The sequence below is a fragment of the Jaculus jaculus genome, chromosome 1 (genome assembly GCF_020740685.1).
Source record: "Jaculus jaculus isolate mJacJac1 chromosome 1, mJacJac1.mat.Y.cur, whole genome shotgun sequence".
Classification (NCBI taxonomy): domain Eukaryota; kingdom Metazoa; phylum Chordata; class Mammalia; order Rodentia; family Dipodidae; genus Jaculus; species Jaculus jaculus.
This window is the reverse complement of record NC_059102.1, coordinates 314,052,131-314,070,456: the sequence shown is the minus strand read 5'-3', so window position 1 is coordinate 314,070,456 and position 18,326 is coordinate 314,052,131. Positions and strand designations below refer to the sequence as shown.

Sequence of the window (18,326 nt, the reverse complement as noted above, 5' to 3'; positions counted from 1 at the left end):
GAATGAGAGCCTGCCAAAAAGCCAATACATATACATTAGATTCCTGTTTTAAATGCACTAATTTTGTCAAGTACTTTTGCATAAGAGATTTTCACTCATTTCACCTTATGGATGAGGAAATTGAGCTAAGGGAAAGTTAAGATCCTGGCCATAAAGATAGTGGTAAGAATCTCTTTCTGTCAGAAGCCGGCTTGGTCAAACATGGGGCTCAGCTACATCTCTAATAAGAACAAGATGGAAAAGAGGCATTATTTCTAGTTAAATTGCTCCTTTTTGTTAAAAATTAGAGACAGTTTTGAAACAGACACCCCTTCAGTTTTTAATTTCCTCATCTGTAAACTGGGGCGGTAAACTGGTGGGCCTCCAAAAATCCTTCACGCCCTAACATTTTGTGACTAGAGACATTTGACTTCCTCCCCTCAATCTGCATTTGTTTCTTCCCCACAGTATGTAGGAAGCCTGGATGTGCCAAGACCCAACAGCAGGGTGGAGATCGTGGCTGCCATGCGCCGGATCCGGGTGAGTGGCTGGAGGTGGGGATGTGTTTGGAGCTGGAATTCAAGCCCTCTTGCCACTTGCTCTTTCAGACCGTGCTGGTGGGGCCAAAATAGGTGGCTGCATCCTTTGCAAACCCCAGGCCCTGTGGGTCTATATCACCCAGGAAACTCTTCTGGGTTGGGTGCTTGGCCTTAATCGAAGGCTAAGGTTGCACTGGATGTGATGGTTGAGCAGCCTGCCCTCTTCCCTCTCCCGTGGCCTGCAGACCCACGAGGCATTTGTGGCGGTTGATTAGAACAGTGAAGGAGAAGGGTGAAGGCTTGTTACATGGGTGCTGGGGATTAAACTCAGGCCCTCATGCTTGCACCCACTGGGCCACCTCCCTAACCCTCCACACTCCTTGCAAAGGCAATTTATTGTGATACAGAATAGAAGATTTGCTTGAAGTTTTAGGACTAAATGTGACATTACAACAGAAATTCTTTGGTTGGCTGCTTGAGGCTCTGGAATTGGGTTTTCTTCTGTCCTTTGGTTCTCGTACACTGAACAGAGATTGGACTGGGAATTGTCTGCCTGCAGACCCTGTGAAGAGACTCAGGCCTGGAGCAGGAGAAATTTCCTTAGACTTGGGCATTTCAAAGGTCGGCTTGGGATTACTCAGGTGGAGAGTGTAGTTATTTTCCAGAGGGAATCAGGGATGGGATGGCTGGATTGGCCACCTCTGGCATAGCCTGGTTTGCTTGGTGTTCTCTAGAATGATCTTTCCATCTAAATGGAAAACACATAACTGATATGGGGAACTTCGTTTTACTTTGTTTAGTTTTACTTTCATCCACTTCTTTATCTGATAGGCAGAGAGCTCAATCAATGACAGCAGTGTTGGTAAGAAAAACAAATGTGTTGTGTTTGGTTTTCTGAGGGTCTCATTAGCCTGATAACCTTTTCAGGGTCTTGGTGCTTCCAATCTTTCAGCATGTTAAAAAATTAAGTTGAATTCAATAAGACTACAAGGAAATATATTACATGGTACTGCTTTTCATGGACTTGGTAATAAGTGACTTCTAAGCTCTTTCATGTGAGCGATTCCGTTAGTGTCCCAGCAAGCTGTGAAGTGGGGGATCATGTTACCTCATTTTCTAGATTAAACTGAAGTGCAGAGACATTGAATGAAGAGTCATGGAGGCCCAGAAAGGGTCACACATGTGACCTGAGTGCATTTTGTTGCTCAGTCTCATGGAAGCATACACTTTTGACCATCCTTTTGGGTGTAGCTTGAGGAGCAGTCTGTTTAGGTCTCTCTTCTTTTTCATTGCTTTCCATCACAGACAGCATTGGAGTGTTAAAATTGCGAGGACAGGCCACTGCTATGATAGAGACAGGACCTGAAGCTGCCCTGTCACTGGAATGACACCAGAGAAGGTCCCCCCGCCCCATGTGTGACCCAGCATCAGGGAACATGTTGCTGTTAATATCATTGTCATTATGAAAGCAATCTCTGTATCTATAACTTGTGGATACTAATAGTAATAGGTCCTTAGGTGTCAGGTGCTTACTTAAGTGTTTCTATATTGAAATAATGTTTTAATTCTATTTACAGCTACAATAGGTGAGGAAATTAATTACTGTGTTTGAGGCAGGGTTTCATTCTAGGCCAGGCTAATCTGGAGCTCACAACGATCTTCCTACCTCAGTCTTCCAAGTGCTGGGATTCCAGGTGTGCACCACCATTACTGCAGTTTTTACACAAGACTTCTCTTTTGAGACTGTTAGGTTAAATTAATAATTCAGGTCAGGCTGTTGTTCCCACAGAGGCGGGGTCCCCACTCCGGCTGTGCTGCCCCCTTCCCCCTGCAGAAGGGGGTTTGTGATGCTGACTGTGAGCCATGACCTCTCCGCCCCCAGCGGGCAACCAGAGAACGAGGCCATGTGGCTTCCCGGTAAGGGAGCTGATAGCCAGAAACACAACTTTGTAGAATGAGCAGAGGTAGGAACATGTCACCTGGAAGCAGGGGCAGAAGAGGCATGGCATGGGGCTGGCCAGTCGTGGGATCTGCAGGCATGTGGGGCTGGAATGTCGCCATCTACTCTTCCTTCGCCACCTGCCCGCCCTTGCCGCCTGCGTTTCTCTTCCTGCAATCCCCTCTGCGGGAGCTGCTTCCAGCACTTAATGAGCAGCTCATTAAGTTAGAGGGAGAAATTAATTGGTCAGAAAGTTGTTTGGTCTGGCCGTCCAGTCGCTTGTGTAGCCCGGCCACCATCAACAGCTAGTGATTCAATTGTGTGTCGTACCCAAAGCCCACAATTCACTGCTAAGACCAGGCTGCTAGTTCCTTTCTCTTTGCCTTTCAAAAGCTGTTTGGGCTGTAATTACAGCTGTCAAGAACTAGGGCATGGGAGTTCTGTGTAAAGGACTATAACTGACATTGTTCTTTTATGTTGAGCGATGCCAGGCAAATGCTGGGCAGGACACTGTGGGATTTAGTTGCTGGGTGCTCTTGTGTGCTCATGGGCCACAGGCCCCAGAGCCTGGCCAGAGCGGTGGTCGTGTTGAGGGCAGCGGTTGGTGAGGACCACAGACACATTCAAGTGGTGTGCGTGCCTCGCCATGCTCCATTTTATTTTATTATTTTGCATTGAGTAGTTTTTGTAGTGTGCATGCATGTTTGTATGTGGACACACATGCGCATGCGTGTAGGGCAGAAGACAACCTTGGGTATTGCTCCTTGGGCTCCAGCTGTCTCTTTGAGACAGCATGTCTCATTGGCTTGGAGCTCACCAGTTAGGCTGGCCCGTGAGCTCCAGAAGCCCTTCTGTGTCTGCCTCCCCAGTGCTGGGACTATAGCAGCACACCACCACACTCAGTATTTGACATGACTACGGGGCTTGAACTCAGGACCTCATACTTATAAGGCATTGTGCTCCCCCCCGCCCCCACCCCCAGCCCTTACTGAATCGCTGTCTCACTGTGTAACCAGGCTGGACTTGAATTTGAGATCTTGCCTCTGGCTCCCAGGTGTGACATTGTGCCCTGTATTGCCATGCTGTGGGGATTGGAGCTAATCTTCCTTGGAGTGCTGTGCTGTGGCAGCCCTCCTGTTTCCCAGGGGAAGCACTTGAGGTGAAGGGCTGTGCTTTAGGGTGTCTCCATTTCTCCTAGGAGCTGGGGTTCCAACAGGTGGGTGCATCATTGCTCCTTCCACAGCCCACACCCCACACCCCAGCTAAATACACATGGGCAATTGATTGACACTCCACCTCTTTCACTTGTCATTAGTTATTTCATCTTGACTTTTTTGAATTTATGATATCAGTCTTAAATATATTTTTCTTTATACCTTTAAATATACTTTCAAGATTATTTTAATGCTTGAAAAAATGCATAGCATTTTAACTTAAAGGTATACAGTTCATTAGTGTTAAGCATATTTGTGCTGGGCTGGGGAGATGGCTCAGCAGTTAAAGATGCCTGCTTGCAAAGCCTGTTCCCTGGGTTTGGCTCCACAGAACCCACTTAATGTAAGATGCACAAAATATATTTGTACTGTTGTGATGAAGATATCTAAACCTTTTCAGGTTATAAAACTGAAACTCTGTGCTCATTACATATAGTCCCTTTGCCCTCCATACCTTGGCAGCCATCTGTGGAGACTCCATGTGAATGGAGCCAGACACTGTTCATGCTTTTGCTTTGGCGTACTTACACAGTGTCTTTTAGGTTCCTCCATGTTGTGGCAAGTGACAGTGTGACAGGATTTCCTTTCCTCTTTAGGCGGTATTGTACCCCATTGTATTATAGATTAGTTTTCTGCATGTGTAATCTATTGATGAGCAATAGAAGTGTCTTAGTTACTGTGAGTAGTGCTGCTGTGTACAAGGATGTGCAGGCATCCCTGTGAGACCCGGCTCTGAATTTCTTTAGATATAGTGCCAGGAATGAGATTCCTGGATCACAGTGTAGCATAGTTAGTAAATAATTATTTGAGCCAGCATCTCACTGTGTTATGCAGTCTCGTCTTGACCTTGCATGTTCAGGTGGTCCTTCTGCAGCAGTCTTCCAAGAAGCTTGCAGTTATGGGCAGGTACCGCTGTGCCTAGCAGTGGTTTTGGTTTTTTTATTGGAACCTCCCAAAATGATCATCTGACTACCATTTTGCTTTCCCTCCAACATACACAGTAATATATACTATGTACTTTATTAGGAAAAAGGCAAGAAGAGAAGAAGGTAACTGAAAGATTAAACCCTATCCTGTGAGAGACAGGAAGGGCCTGCAGGGGTGTTGAGAAATGAGCCAGTGATCATAGATGCTCTCACCAGATGGCTTCTGAGATGATGCTGTCACAGCTCAGGGAGGTCTTGTTACTCCTGGAGGAAGGGACCACATGAGATCACAGCTGTCTTTGAACCTCTTGTGCCTAACAAGTGTCTGACCTGCCTGTGCCCTTGATTTCCAGATATCAGTGCCAGTTCATGTCCTTCACTTCTTAGCCTTCTCTGTGTAGTCAAGAGGGCTCTCAACAAGGAGTAATTAGAGTTGGGTGTGAGTCTTCTCCTTGACTTAATGGGTGACCTTGGCAAGGCATCCAGCTGCCTTTAATCTCACTTTCCCCATTTATCTGTCTCTCTGGTGCTATTGCTGATTCTGGGGTAATGTATGAAAAAATGCTTTATTAACCATAAAGGGTGATTTATATTCATTGCTACCATTTTTATACTTTCTTTTGGGTTTCAAAGCATTTCGGAAATGCAGATAATACCCTGAAAGACATTGAACTGCCTCATCTAGCTCCTTTTAATAGCCAGCCTCTTCTTTCAGGTTTCATTGCCAACACTCCTTCCTCAGAGAGGCCTGTCCCGAATAGATCATCTTGCCTTCTTACATTCCTGCCACAACACATCCGTTCCTTGGCCACATGGAAGTGAGTATATATAGTGTTCAGCACATGGCCCTCATTTGCCTATTGGCTCCTCTGACTTTGGGCTGAGCACACTCTTGGCCACACTACAAATGGCTTACAGAACAATCCAGTATGGAATCAAAGTTTCCTTCTTAACCATGCCTTGATTTCTCTAGTGCAGTAGCTCAGGAGGGGTATTGGTAAGTGGTCTTGAACAAAATGGCTTAGTGGCCAGAAACTGATCATTTCCCTTTCACCACCTTGCCACTGCCTTCCTGTTTTGACAACTGTTCCGAAATTTTCTCAAGGAGAACAACAAGATGGAAAAACATAAAAGGTTCCTGATACCCTCTATAGCAGACAGCTTCAGATTCGCAGAGATGAACTTCCAAACCAGGAACAGTTATGCAGGAAGGAATATCTACTGAAGCTTACAGGTCCATAATGGCAGAAGAAGCTGGCCCTGCTTTCACAGGCCCCCCAAAAGAGAGAAAACCACAAGCTAAAAGCCGCCACCACACAACACACTTCAGGAACTCCAGGTAGCACTTTGCAGATCTTTAGGTTGGAATTTCAAACCCCACTGCCACACTGTAAGGTAATACCCTCCCCCGCCCCCACTTTCCCCTTTGACATTCCATTCTCCATCATATCCCCTCCCCATCTCAATCATTGTAGTTACATATATACAATACCAACCTATTAAGTACCCTCCTCCCTTCCTTTCTCTTCACTTTATGTCTCCTTTTTAACTTACTGGCCTCTGCTACTGAGTTTTTTCCTTCTCATGCAGAAGCCCAGTCATCTGTAGCTAGGATCCACATATGAGAGAGAACATGTGGCGCTTGGCTTTCTGGGCCTGGGTTACCTGACTTAGTATAATCCTTTCCAGATCCATCCATTTTTCTGCAAATTTCATAACTTCATTTTTCTTTACCACTGAGTAGAACTTCATTGTATAAATGTGACATATCTTCATTATCCTCTCATCAGTTGAGGGACATCTAGGCTGGTTCCATTTCCCAGCTATTATAAATTGAGCAGCAATAAACATAGTTGAGCACGTACTTCTAAGGAAATGAGATGAGTCCTTAGGATATATGCTTACCAGTGCTATAGCCGGGTCATATGGTAGATCAATCTTTAGCTGTTTTAGGAACCTCCACACTGATTTCCACAATGGCTGGACCAGATTGCATTCCCACCAGCAGTGCAGAAGGGTTCCTTTTTTTCCACATCCCCGCCAACATTTATGATCATTTGTTTTCATGATGGTAGCCAATCTGACAGGAGTGAGATGGAATCTCAATATAGTTTTAATCTGCATTTCCCTGATGACTAGTGATGTAGAACATTTTTTTAGATGCTTATATGCCTTCGTATTTCTTCCTTTGAGAGTGCTCTATTTAGCTCCATAGCCCATTTTTTGATTGGTTTGTTTGATTCCTTATTATTTAACTTTTTGAGTTCTTTGTATATCCTAGATATTAATCCTCTATCAAATATATAGCTGGCGAAGATTTTTTTCCCATTCTGTAGGTTGCCTCTTTGCTTTTTTCACTGTGTCCTTTGCAGTGCAAAATCTTTGTAATTTCATGAGGTCCCAGTGATTAATCTGTGGTGTTTTTGCCTGAACAATTGGGGTTAAGACATTCAATATATTGGGGGCCATCTGTTCAAACTACCACACCCTCTTAGGAGCACGTGAAGGAAGATGTTCTTGGGGTCATATCAGAGCCTGACGGTTTTGCAGATGCAGTGACTGGAGTTGTGTGGCCTTACATTGCTTCCGTATGGGTAGCCTGCCTCTGCAGGTGGCTCTTCAGCGATGTGCCTCCTGTGGGGCTGTGTGTCTGGTCACTTCATCTCGTTTGTAACTTTCTCCCTGAGTGGCTTGTCTCACTCAGCACTTCCCTCCTTTGTCATGATGTGAACTTCTTTTTATCATAAGTTCAGAGTTGGCAAGTCTGCCTCTGAACAGCTAAGCTTGTTGCACACCTTTTGTTTGTGGTAACTTGTTTTCATTACTGTACTGTGCCAGTATAACCAGTCACTATAAACTTGATGGCTTATGATACTTTGGACTTCCTCTTCTAGGATGCTGGAGGCCAAAAGTCTGAAATGGTGAGATGTCAGGGTACTGGCAAGGCTCCTTTCCACTGCGGGGCCTACGGGAACAGCGTGTTTCCTGCTTTTCCAGCTTCAGAGTTCTCGGTGCATACCTCATCTCTGTCCCGTTTTGAAGACAGCAGTCCTGCTGCTCTGACCTCTGCTTCCTGTCATTAAACCTCCTTCTCTGACTCTCCTGCCTTGCAGTAGTATGGACCCATGTGATTGGCACTCCCTTCTCCCCAAGAATCCTGGACAATTTCCCCTCCAAGCACCTTTATTTTATCACTCCTGCAAAGTTGTTTCAGTCATGTAATGTGGCACAGGGCTGGGGAAGTAGGTCCCGGATCTCCTTGGAGATTTTGATCCTGTATAAGACAGCAGGTTAGAGCCTCAGGCTCCCATGGGGATGAAATGATACTACCCCTACTGAGGTTTTCTAGTGTGGGATCAGGTAGGAGGAAATTCATATCTTGTTCCTTCTGCTAGTGAGCTGGTGGCTATGGACAAGATTCTTAACCCATCAGTCTTTGTTTAATCATCAGCAAGACCCTGGGATGGTCCTTTGGTTACTTCTGAATGGTGGTTATTCTTACCACCTTCAGTACTGTTTTGATTTGTTGGCACCTATGCTGTCCTGGTGGTTTGTATTCTGTGCATCACTGCAGAGTTACCTACAGAGTTCAAATAGATCTCTGGGGCTAGGGATGCAGCTCAGCGGGTAGAGTGCTTGTCCTTTGATCCCCAGCATGCATAAACTGGGCATGTTGGAGCAGTCTTGTAATCTCATCACCCCAAAGGTGAAAATAGGAGGATCAATATTCCACTTTCACCCTCCTCACCTACATAGAGTTCCAGGTCAGCCTGAGATTCAGGAGACCCTGTGTCAAAAAAGAACGGGCAATCACTGCATATTCTTGTTAAGAGCAATGATATGATTTCATTGAAGTCTTTTCTAACTTTTATCTGAACTTGTTACATAATTTGTGTTTAATTTATAAATCTGTATAAGGCCTATATGTATGAATAGTTTATTTCTAGATGTATGCTTTACGTATATGAATAATGTTATAATTTGCCAACACCTTATTTTGGGTAATAGCCTTTTTGAGATCTACTTTACGTATCATAAAATTTAAGCGGGCTTTGGCATACACTCATATATAGTGTTGTGTGGCTGTCATTGTAGAACATATTTTTATCCCCAAAGGAAGCTCTGTGCCTCAGTTACTTTCTAAAATTTTTGCGGTGTTGGAGATCACACCCAGGGCCTTGTACATAACAGGCCAGTGCCGTGCTGTTGGGCTGAGTGCTCCAGCCCGTCCTGCACTATTTATCTGTGATCTCATCTGCCCAAGCCCTCCACCCCAGAGACCTATCTACAAATCTGCTTCCTGCCTGTTTGGATTTACCTATTTTGCATACTTAGTATTAATGGCCCATCTTAGCGTGTGGTTTCTCTTAGCTGGCATGATGTTTTTGAGTTCACTGGTGTTTATCCTTTTGCTAGCATCAGCACTTCATGATATTCCGGGGCATGGGTGTACTATCATCAGCCATTCAAACACCAGAGTTCACCTTTATTCTTCTCTTTATAAAAAAAAAACTATTATTTTATTATTGTTTTCTGAGGTAGGGTCTCATTCTAGCCCAGGTTGACTTGGAACTCACAGTGATCCTCCTACCTCTGCCTCCCAAGTGCTGAGTTTAAAAGCGTGTGCTGCCATGCCCAGCAAAAATTATTTTTTAATATTTATTCATTTGCAAGCAGATACACACACACAGAATATGAATATGAATGGTCATGCCAGGGCCTTGTGTCACTGCAGACAAACTCCGGATGTATGCATCACTTTATACATCTGGCTTTATGTGGATACTGGGGAATCAAACCCAGGCTGGAAAGCTTTGAAAGCAAGCACCTTTAACCACTGAGCCATCTTGCCAGCTCCCCTTTTTTCTTTAAAAGTCTTTATTAAACTTTAGAAAAATACTTGATGTAGATTGAGGAGTATGTATGTGTGTCTGTCTGTCTGTCTGGTGGGGAGGTGTTACAGATGTCTTCACAGCCAAAGGACACAAATCACCATTCCCCCAGGGAGACAGGGTAAGGTGCTCTCACCTTATAATCACTGCTGCTCTGATAACAGTCCCTGGGTTTTTTCTTACTCATTAAAAAATGTATTGACGCCGGGCGTGGTGGCGCACGCCTTTAATCCCAGCACTCGGGAGGCAGAGGTAGGAGGATCGCCGTGAGTTCGAGGCCACCCTGAGACCCCATAGTGAATTCCAGGTCAGCCTGGGATACAGTGAGACCCTACCTCAAAAAACCAAAAAAAAAAAAAAAATGTATTGACTTCCTTCTTTGAGTCAATATTGTTTTAAGCTCTGGAAATATATAAGTCTAAATAACAAAGCCCCTGTCTGGATGAAGCTTTTGTTCTGATGGCTGAGAAAAGAGGGAGGGAGAGACCATAAATATTTTATAGTATCATATGTAAATTCTCTGCAGATGGTGAAGCAGGGCACAGGGCAGTCAGTCCCAAGAGGTGGGGATAAGGGCTATTTTGCACAGACTTTTGGGGAAGGCCTTAGGTTTTGGTGACACTTGAGATTTTGGACATGTGAATGAGCAGAGGGAGTGTTCCATGTGGGTGTATGCAAGAAAAGTGTCTAAGATAAAAGGAACAGTAAGGGGCTGGAGAGATGGCTTAGCGGTTAAGCGCTTGCCTGTGAAGCCTAAGGACTCCGGTTCGAGGCTCGGTTCCCCACGTCCCACGTTAGCCAGATGCACAAGGGGGCGCACGCATCTGGAGTTCGTTTGCAGAGGCTGGAAGCCCTGGCGCGCCCATTCTCTCTCCCTCTGTCTGTCTTTCTCTCTGTGTCTGTCGCTCTCAAATAAATAAATAATTAAAAAAAAAAAGGAACAGTAAGTATAAAGACCCCGGGGCACGAAGGACTCCCCAGGCTCAAGGACTAGTCTAAAGGCTAATATAAGCAGAGATGTGTGAACCTGAGGCAGGATAGCAGGTTATCTGTCAGAATGTATGAAAAACACCCATGAAAAACACCTCAAGAGGGTCTGGCTCACTAAGAGTCTCCTTAATCTCTCTCCACAGCTGAGCAAATTGAGTTCTTTCTTCCCCACATTTGAATCAGACTGGAAGTCACTGTGTGGGGGTGGGAGTTAGGTTCTGTTCCTGAGGAGAGTGATTAAGGAATGACTTTAAATCTGAGACAGAGATGTGTCCGAAGACCCTAGAGTTATTATCACAGCCCAACACATGCTTGCTTTTAAATAAGGTGCCTTGGTTTATTACAACAATTTGTATTTAATAATAAGCAACAATATCCTTGGAAGTATTTGAATATTGTCCTGCTCTGCCTAGGTTTTTGTATTAACCAGTTTAATACTGTTTTGTTTTGTTTTCAGGTAGGTCCTTACTGTGTTGCCCAGGCTGGTATTGAACTTGCAGGCCCAAGTGATCATCCTGCTGTCTCATAGCTGGGACTATGGGTGCACACCACCAAGCCAGCTGGTGGGGATTTTTTGAAAGTCTGCAGTAGGAAGAATATACTGGAAGCCAGTTCATTGGTGCTGTACTAAACAGCCTCTGGGGACCTTTTGTTCATGTTTCTAGCACTGGCGATGGGTGGCACTGAACATTTCTCGCTTATTTTGTTGACTTCTGTGGTTTTAAATATGTTTATAAATAAATATGTTTTTCTCTTTTAATCATTTGTGTCTGACCCAGTGGGATTAAATACAGCACAATACTTTGTACCCCTTATTGCTGTCTGTACCCCAACCCTATGCTCATTGAACTTTGTTCTCATTAAACAATAACTTCTTCCCCCAGCCCTGGACTTTGTTCTGCGACAAAAGGTGTCTGGGGTTTACCTCTTCTAGAGATTGCATGCACGTGAAATCTTACACAGTACTTGGCCTCCTATGCTGTCTATATCTCTAAGTGGAACATTACATTTTCAGGGTCCATCTGTGTAATGGTATAATCATTTCACTCCTTGTATGGCTGAAGAGGGCTTTTTCTGTGGCTTAAAGGATGTTTTTGCATGTGTTATGACTGTGTGGTTTGTGTATGCATGTCTGTGTGTATGTGTAAGTACACGTGTGTCTGAACATATGTATGGAGGCCAGAAGTGGATGTTGGGTGGTGGTTTCCTCAGTTGTTCTCTATTGTTTTTTTTTTTTGAGGTAGGGTCTCACTGTAGCCCAGGCTGACCTGGAATTCAATATGTAGTCTCAGGGTGGCCTCGAACTCCCGGTGATCCTTCTGCCTTTGTTTCCTGAGTGCTGGGATTAAAAGTGTGTGCCACTACCCTGGCTTCATTGTATTTTTTGAGACAGGGGCTCTCACTGGACCTGGAGCTCACAGATTCTGCTTGTCTAGCTGGCCAGTGAACCCCAGGGATCCAAGTGTTATAGGCATGTGCCACCATGCTTTTATGTGGGTGTCACATACGTGCTGGGGATCTGCACACAGACCTTCACCTCATGCTTGTGTGGCAAGCACTTTGCTAATGAGCCATTTCCCTAGTCCTATCCTGTGACTTTAAAAAAGTTTTTTTTGATTTATTTTTATTTGAGAGAAAGGGAGAGAGAAGCAGATAGGGAGAATGGGTGTTCCAGGACCTTCAGCCGCTGCATATGAACTCTAGACGCATGCGCCACCTTGTGCATCTGGCTTATGTGGGTCCTGGGGAATTGAACCTGGGTCCTTTGGCTTCACAGGCATCACCTTAGCTGCTAAGCCATCTCTCCAGCCCCTCTGTGACATTTTTTGAAACAGGGCCTGATAAACCAAGCTGGTCCACTGTGACATTTTGCATTTAACATTTGATGTAAGTTTTGATATGCTGCCAGCTTCCTCCTGGGAACAAACACAGCATATGTAGGACGAGGATGTGACACCATAGAATGAAACATCTTCGGCACCACACAGTGAAGACTCAGCTTCTAAGAGGGCAAAGTTATTTTTCATTTCTTCTTTACTCCCTTCTCCAATCCTTTCTTCCTCCTCCTCTCCCTTCCTTCCTCTCTCTCTCTGACAGAGTCTCATATAGTAAGGCGGGCTTCGTATTCACTATGTAGCTGAGAATGACCTTGAACTTCTGATTCTCTTGCCTCCTGGGATTTCTCTCCCAGGAATGGTCACACACATTGTTAGCATGGCGTTGGAGATTGAACTCAGGGCTTTGTACATGTTAGGCAAGCACTCTGCCAACTGAGCTACATCCCTGGCTCCCTGCTGAGAGGTACCCATTTGTTACATTCCTGTGCTTCATAACTGCTTAAATGAATTTCCATATCTGCTGTGATTGGGTCTTAGTCTCTAACAATCTGGTAAAGGGTGGATGTTATTGCTGTTTTACAAAGAAGGCCATAGAACTGAAATGACTTGCTAAAATTCATTACTGGTGTGCCTGTCTGGCTAGGCTGTCAGAGTAAACTGTTGTCTCTATCAGGCTGGCTGAGTCTAGATTGCATTGTGCCATGTCACCTTATCAGTCTGCATGCCAGGTACGCAAGTTGATCCTCACAACAGCTCTGTGTGGTATAGGCAAATCCATCACTCCATTTTATAGATGAGCAAGCTAAGGCACAAAGAGGTTAAACAGCTTACTTTAGCTCACAGAGCCAGTGATGGGGAGTGTGGAATTCACTGCAGAGCCTAAACACGCAGCTCTGTGGTGAAGACTAGAGTGTGGTGTGGAGAGTCCTAGAAGAGCTTGCCCACTGCCCTCACTTTTCCAGTGTGTGGCCGGGCAGCACCATCTGTGACCCCGTTGTACCTGTCTCCTGTCTGGGAGCGCTGCCAGGCAGTACACAGCACCAGATGAAAATCAGGCCATTATTTGATTTTTATAAACTTCCTTTTCAGAGCTTGAGACTGAGATATCCTGTGTGACACCCCCATTTGGAAAACCCAGAGGCACCTCAAAGTCAGTCTGTCAAAAATGGGATACACAAGCTGTGGTGGTGCACGCCTCTAATCCCAGCACTGGGAAGGCAGAGGTAGGAGGATCACCGGCCTGGTACTACAGAGCGAGTTCCAAGTTAGCCTGGGCTTGAGTGAGACCCTACCTTGAGGAAAAAAAAGGGCTGCATCACTTCCTCAGTCTTTCCTCTTTGCTTTGAATCCTCTCCTGGTTTTTTGTTCTTATGCCGACTTACGTCATTGAAAGTCATCTTTTCTACCTATTGTGGTGTGAATGTAATATGTCCCCCATAAGTTCTTATGTTTAAACACTGTCCCCAGCTGTGGTGGTGCTATTTGGGAAGACAGTGGGATCTTTAGGAGGCAGAGCCTTGCTGGAGGACGTGGGTTACTAGCAGCAAAGCCTTGCAGTTTTCTAGCCTGGCCCCGCTTCCTTGCTGCTTCCTGACTGTGGATATGTTGTGACTGGCTGCCTTCTATTCCTGTTGTCATGACTTCGCTGCTGTGATGGAAAGTCTCCCCCCCGACTGTGAACCAAAATAAACCTCCTTCCTTAAGCTGCTGCTTGTCAGGTCACAGCGGTGAGTAAAGTAACGAATGACTACACCACCCCAGGATGGAAGCTTGAAACCTCAGGGTCCCCTCAGAGTCCTGTCACCGGTCCCTCCGTGAGTCACCCTTACCAATTTGCCTTCTAGATATTTCTCAAAGGTGTTTCCTATCCCTACAAGCAGAGGTCCTGTTATTTCATTTCATAAGGGCTGCAGTGGCCCTCCAGTTGCCTCTCATCCATCCTCTACCTTGAGGCCAGGTTCATCCATGGAAAGGTGTCCTGTAGACACGTACTGCTGATGCCTCCCCACCCCTAGACAGGAGTCTAAGCTGAGCCAGGTGCTTGGGCTCCTGCCCAGCACCTCGGGTCCCAGGAATGGTCAGCCTTTTCTTCATGCCCTGTTTGGGCCCACCTCTATCCCTGCTCTTTCTTTGTCTGCCTGGGAGGCAACGCTCTTCTCTGGGTGGCTGAAGCCTGTCTCCTCAGGACCCAGTTCAACTTCCTGTCCTCCATGAGCCAGTGCTGGTGCTCATTTTTTGCAAGAAGCTTACCATGGCTATCTGCAAAATAGCTTCCCCTTTTTTTATATGACCATCTTACTGCTGAGGCTTCTTTTGTCTCTGCACTTAGCACAGTGTATCTTTTTTTTTTTTTCCATGAAGTTAAAAACTGACCCCTTTCATCCTGAGAGCCAAGGGGTGAATTATTCAATGGGAAATTCTTTTGTAATGCAAGAAAAATGTCACCCCTGTGCAAACTAAATGCAGGAATGGTATCAGATCCTTAGCCCTGAATTGGTTCATACCAGATGCCCAGTGAGTGTCTGCATTTTCTCTCTACACCCTTCCTTCTGTTGCTGGAGAGAAACTTCCTCAGCTATCCTGGACATGGTTGAAAGACTTTCTTCTGAAAGGGTAAGTGAGGGATTTCACAGTGGCCCTTGTTAACTGACAGGCTTCTGTAAATTGCATGTGGTGATAGGTAATGGCTGGACCCAGAAAGCAGCCATGTTGGCAGCATGAGCCCCTTGGTCAGGCGCCCCGGGCTGGGCAGGAGGAATGCCCTTGTCTGGTGGAGCTTCTCTGGTTGTCTCTGGTGCCCCAGCAGACCTCGACCAAAAGCCCGCAGAGCGGAGACCTGCCAACTCCACGCATCCCACTTAACCCCTTAGCCCTTGGCATTTAATCAGTGTTGGCAATAAGGGGCAGCTGCTGTCCTTGGGCTCTGGGCTACACGAAGCTTCCCATTTCCCAGGAGAGGCATTTTAACTGCATGATGGTTGGTGGTAGGAATGACCAGTGGCTTGTCCACACTGTTGCAGTCAGGTTCACATTGCTGGTAGACATCACCCAACCAAGAGCAGCTTGTGGGGAAACAAGCTTTATTTTGGCTTACACGCTCAAGGGGAAGCTCCATGATGGCATGGGATAACGATGGCATGAGCAGAAGGTGGATATCACCCCCGTGGCCCATATAAGGTGGACAACAGGAGTAGGAGAGTGTGCCCAAACACTGGCAAGGGGACACTGGCTATAATACCCATAAGCCCACCCCCAACAATATACTCCCTCTAGGAGGCATTGATTCCCAAATCTCCATCAGCTGGGAACCCAGCATTCAGAATACCTAAGTTTACGGGGGACACCTGAATCAAACCAATACACACACAATCCTCAACCCTGCTGTGTATAGCAGGAGTCACCCTCAGTGTGACCTTAGCAGTGTGCCTGGTTTCCTTAACCACTCAGCTGCCTTGGTTGAATTCATCATCTTGTTGCCACAGGACTGGGTAAATAGGTGGAGCCCACAGCTGGCTTTGGCCCATTGGCAACAGTCATACCAGGATCTTGGCTTCCATTCTCGGAGCTCTGTTAGCTGCCTGACAACCCTCCCTCCCCCTGGATGGTGGGGAGAGCCAGGCTGTGGACCAGTGACTACCTAGCTTGGGTTTTGGCTTGCTGGAGACATGGGTCCAGAGTGAGCAACTATATCACCTGCCCTTGGCTGCCAGGTGGCTGTGGGATGAGATGACCCCATGCGCCCCGTTTCTCCTTCTCTCACTAAGGCAGGTTGGCCTGCCCCAGGTGTCCCACCCCTGACCCTGGAACCTCCTCCGTCCCTCTCTCCTTCCTAAGTCTCAGCAGCTCCTCTGGGAAAAGGGCCCTCAGCAGCTCAGACACGGACTACTATCTTGTGTCCTTGTCACAACAACCATCCTCTGGTGCTTATGGAGCCAAGTGGGTCCTCATTTACTCTGGCCTAGGAGGAGCTGGGAAGAAAGGTGGTTTGAATAGTTGCTAAGTTTTAAAATTTGGCTTAATAACGCCTAACACTGTTGTAGACAATGCTTAATCATTGGCATTGTCGTCGTCGTTTTGAAGAAGGGTCTTGCAATATACCAGTCAGAATTTTAGAAGTATAAACCTGAAAGCCATTTTAAAGAAAAACCAGGAAATAATGGGACTGGGTTTTATTTCTTTTCTATTTATTCAGTCATTCAGACAGAGGGGTCTCCCTCTAGCCCAGGCTGGCTTGTAACTCATTATGTAGCTCAAGCCAGCCTCAGACTCATGGCCATTCTCCTGTTTCAGTCTCTCACCTACCAGGATGACAGATGTGAGATGCTCTGTCCTGCTTGGCTTTATTTCTCTGAGGTGACACCGCTTAGCTGCACCAGAATTGAAGTGACCAGTGCAGAAATACCAATGATAGATGGTGTGGTTGTTTACATCTGTCACCCAGCACTCCAGAGGCTGATGTAGGAGGATTGGCATGAGTTTGAGGTCAGCCTAGGTTACAGAGTGAGTTCCAGATCAAGCCTGGGGACTGAGATAGATCAAGGCTGTGCTTCCAAAAAAAAAAAAAATCTCCAAAGTGCAGCACATCTCTGACAATGTCAGGTGTTATGTGATAGGTGTTGTTCTGTGAATTTTTCCTGTGGTAGCTCACCAAATCCAGTTAGTTGTCATTTCATGGAGACGTGGTTCACCAACTTGCCCAAGGCCATCCTGTCATTAGCCATCCAAGATTTGGGCCTTAAAACCTGGACTCCCAACCACTGAGCTGTCTTTCTAAGGCAGGTACAATTGCTATTCCACCCGCCCCTTTGGGATTCTCGGCTAGCTGGACGTGGTGTTCCCCACTAGGTGAGTCCTCACCTCCCGCTCCGGCCTGTGCCACAGAGTCAACAGTCGTCTACATCCTGTCGAGACTGGGCCCAGCTTCGGGCTGAGCCAGCCTGCTCAGGTATGAACTTCCACACCAACCTGTTCCTCTTGAAGCCTCAGCCAGGCTTGGCAACATCATGTGATACAGGTGTGGAGACAACTGATCAACAGGGTCAGACAGTTAGACACGCATGTGGGAGTGGTGAGGGAGCTGGCATCCTTCAGAGGCTCAGGCCAGGGCTGGCATGCCTCCTTTCCTAGGCATACGCTTTCTCTCCTCTCTTTCTCCTCTTTTACTTCTGTCCTCTTGGCAGATGAAGATGTGCTGAGCACGGTGGTACACACCTGTTATGCCAGCATTCAGGAGGCATTTAAGGCAAGCCTGGGCTAGCAAGACCCTATCTCAAAAAGAAAGAAAGGGCTGGGGGGAGTTCTCAGTCATAAAGTGTGTGCTTTGCAAGCATGAGCCCCAGAGTCAGATCTCCAGAACCCACATAAAAGAGCAAGGTAAGTGATGCCCCTTTGTAATCCCCGATGGGGAGGTGGAGACAGGTGGATCCCTGGGCTTGGCTGGCCAGCCAGTCTGGTCTACTTAGCAAGCCAAGGCCAGAGACCCTGTTAAAAAGATATGGCTGACACTTCCGAGGAATGACACCTGAGGTTGTTCTCTGGCCTCCATATTTATACATACCTGTGTGTGCACACATGCACACACAGTCAATATAAAAACGAACCCAGGGGGTGGGGAGGGAGGGAATTACCATGGGATATATTTTATAATCATGGAAAATGTTAATAAAAATTAAAAAAAAAATGAACCCAACACGGCTCAGAGAAATTTTGTGGAAGAGGGGGAGGGAAGAATGTCAGAGCCACATGTTGGGTCATGATCTGCAGAGACATTTATCCTGCCCATATCTGTAGGCTAACTCCACAATGCATGACCCATATACCTCAACAAGGAGGGGCTAAGGGGAGGGGGTAGGTCACGGATGAGCCTAATAATGGTACCAAAATGACTGTATTTGCTGAATACAAAACTAATTAATAAAAAAATAAAAAAAAAATTTTAAAAAAGGAAGAAAAACTAAGATGCGGCCCTGGTAAAGAGAGGAGGGACGCTGAGCCTCCAGAGTTTTACCT

At 46.1% G+C, this 18,326-nt stretch overlaps 1 protein-coding gene across 3 annotated transcripts in view; it reads left to right on the top strand.

The window, feature by feature from the left end:
- The window catches only part of LOC101601843 (carboxyl-terminal PDZ ligand of neuronal nitric oxide synthase protein), a 303,471-nt gene that overhangs the window by 89,507 nt on the left and 195,638 nt on the right, over positions 1–18,326 (top strand). For all 3 annotated transcript variants that reach the window (XM_045152904.1, XM_045152911.1, XM_045152896.1), the window contains exon 2: positions 448–519. In XM_045152904.1, coding sequence (XP_045008839.1) covers positions 448–519 — 72 coding nt within the window. The remainder of the gene's footprint in view (positions 1–447; positions 520–18,326) is intronic.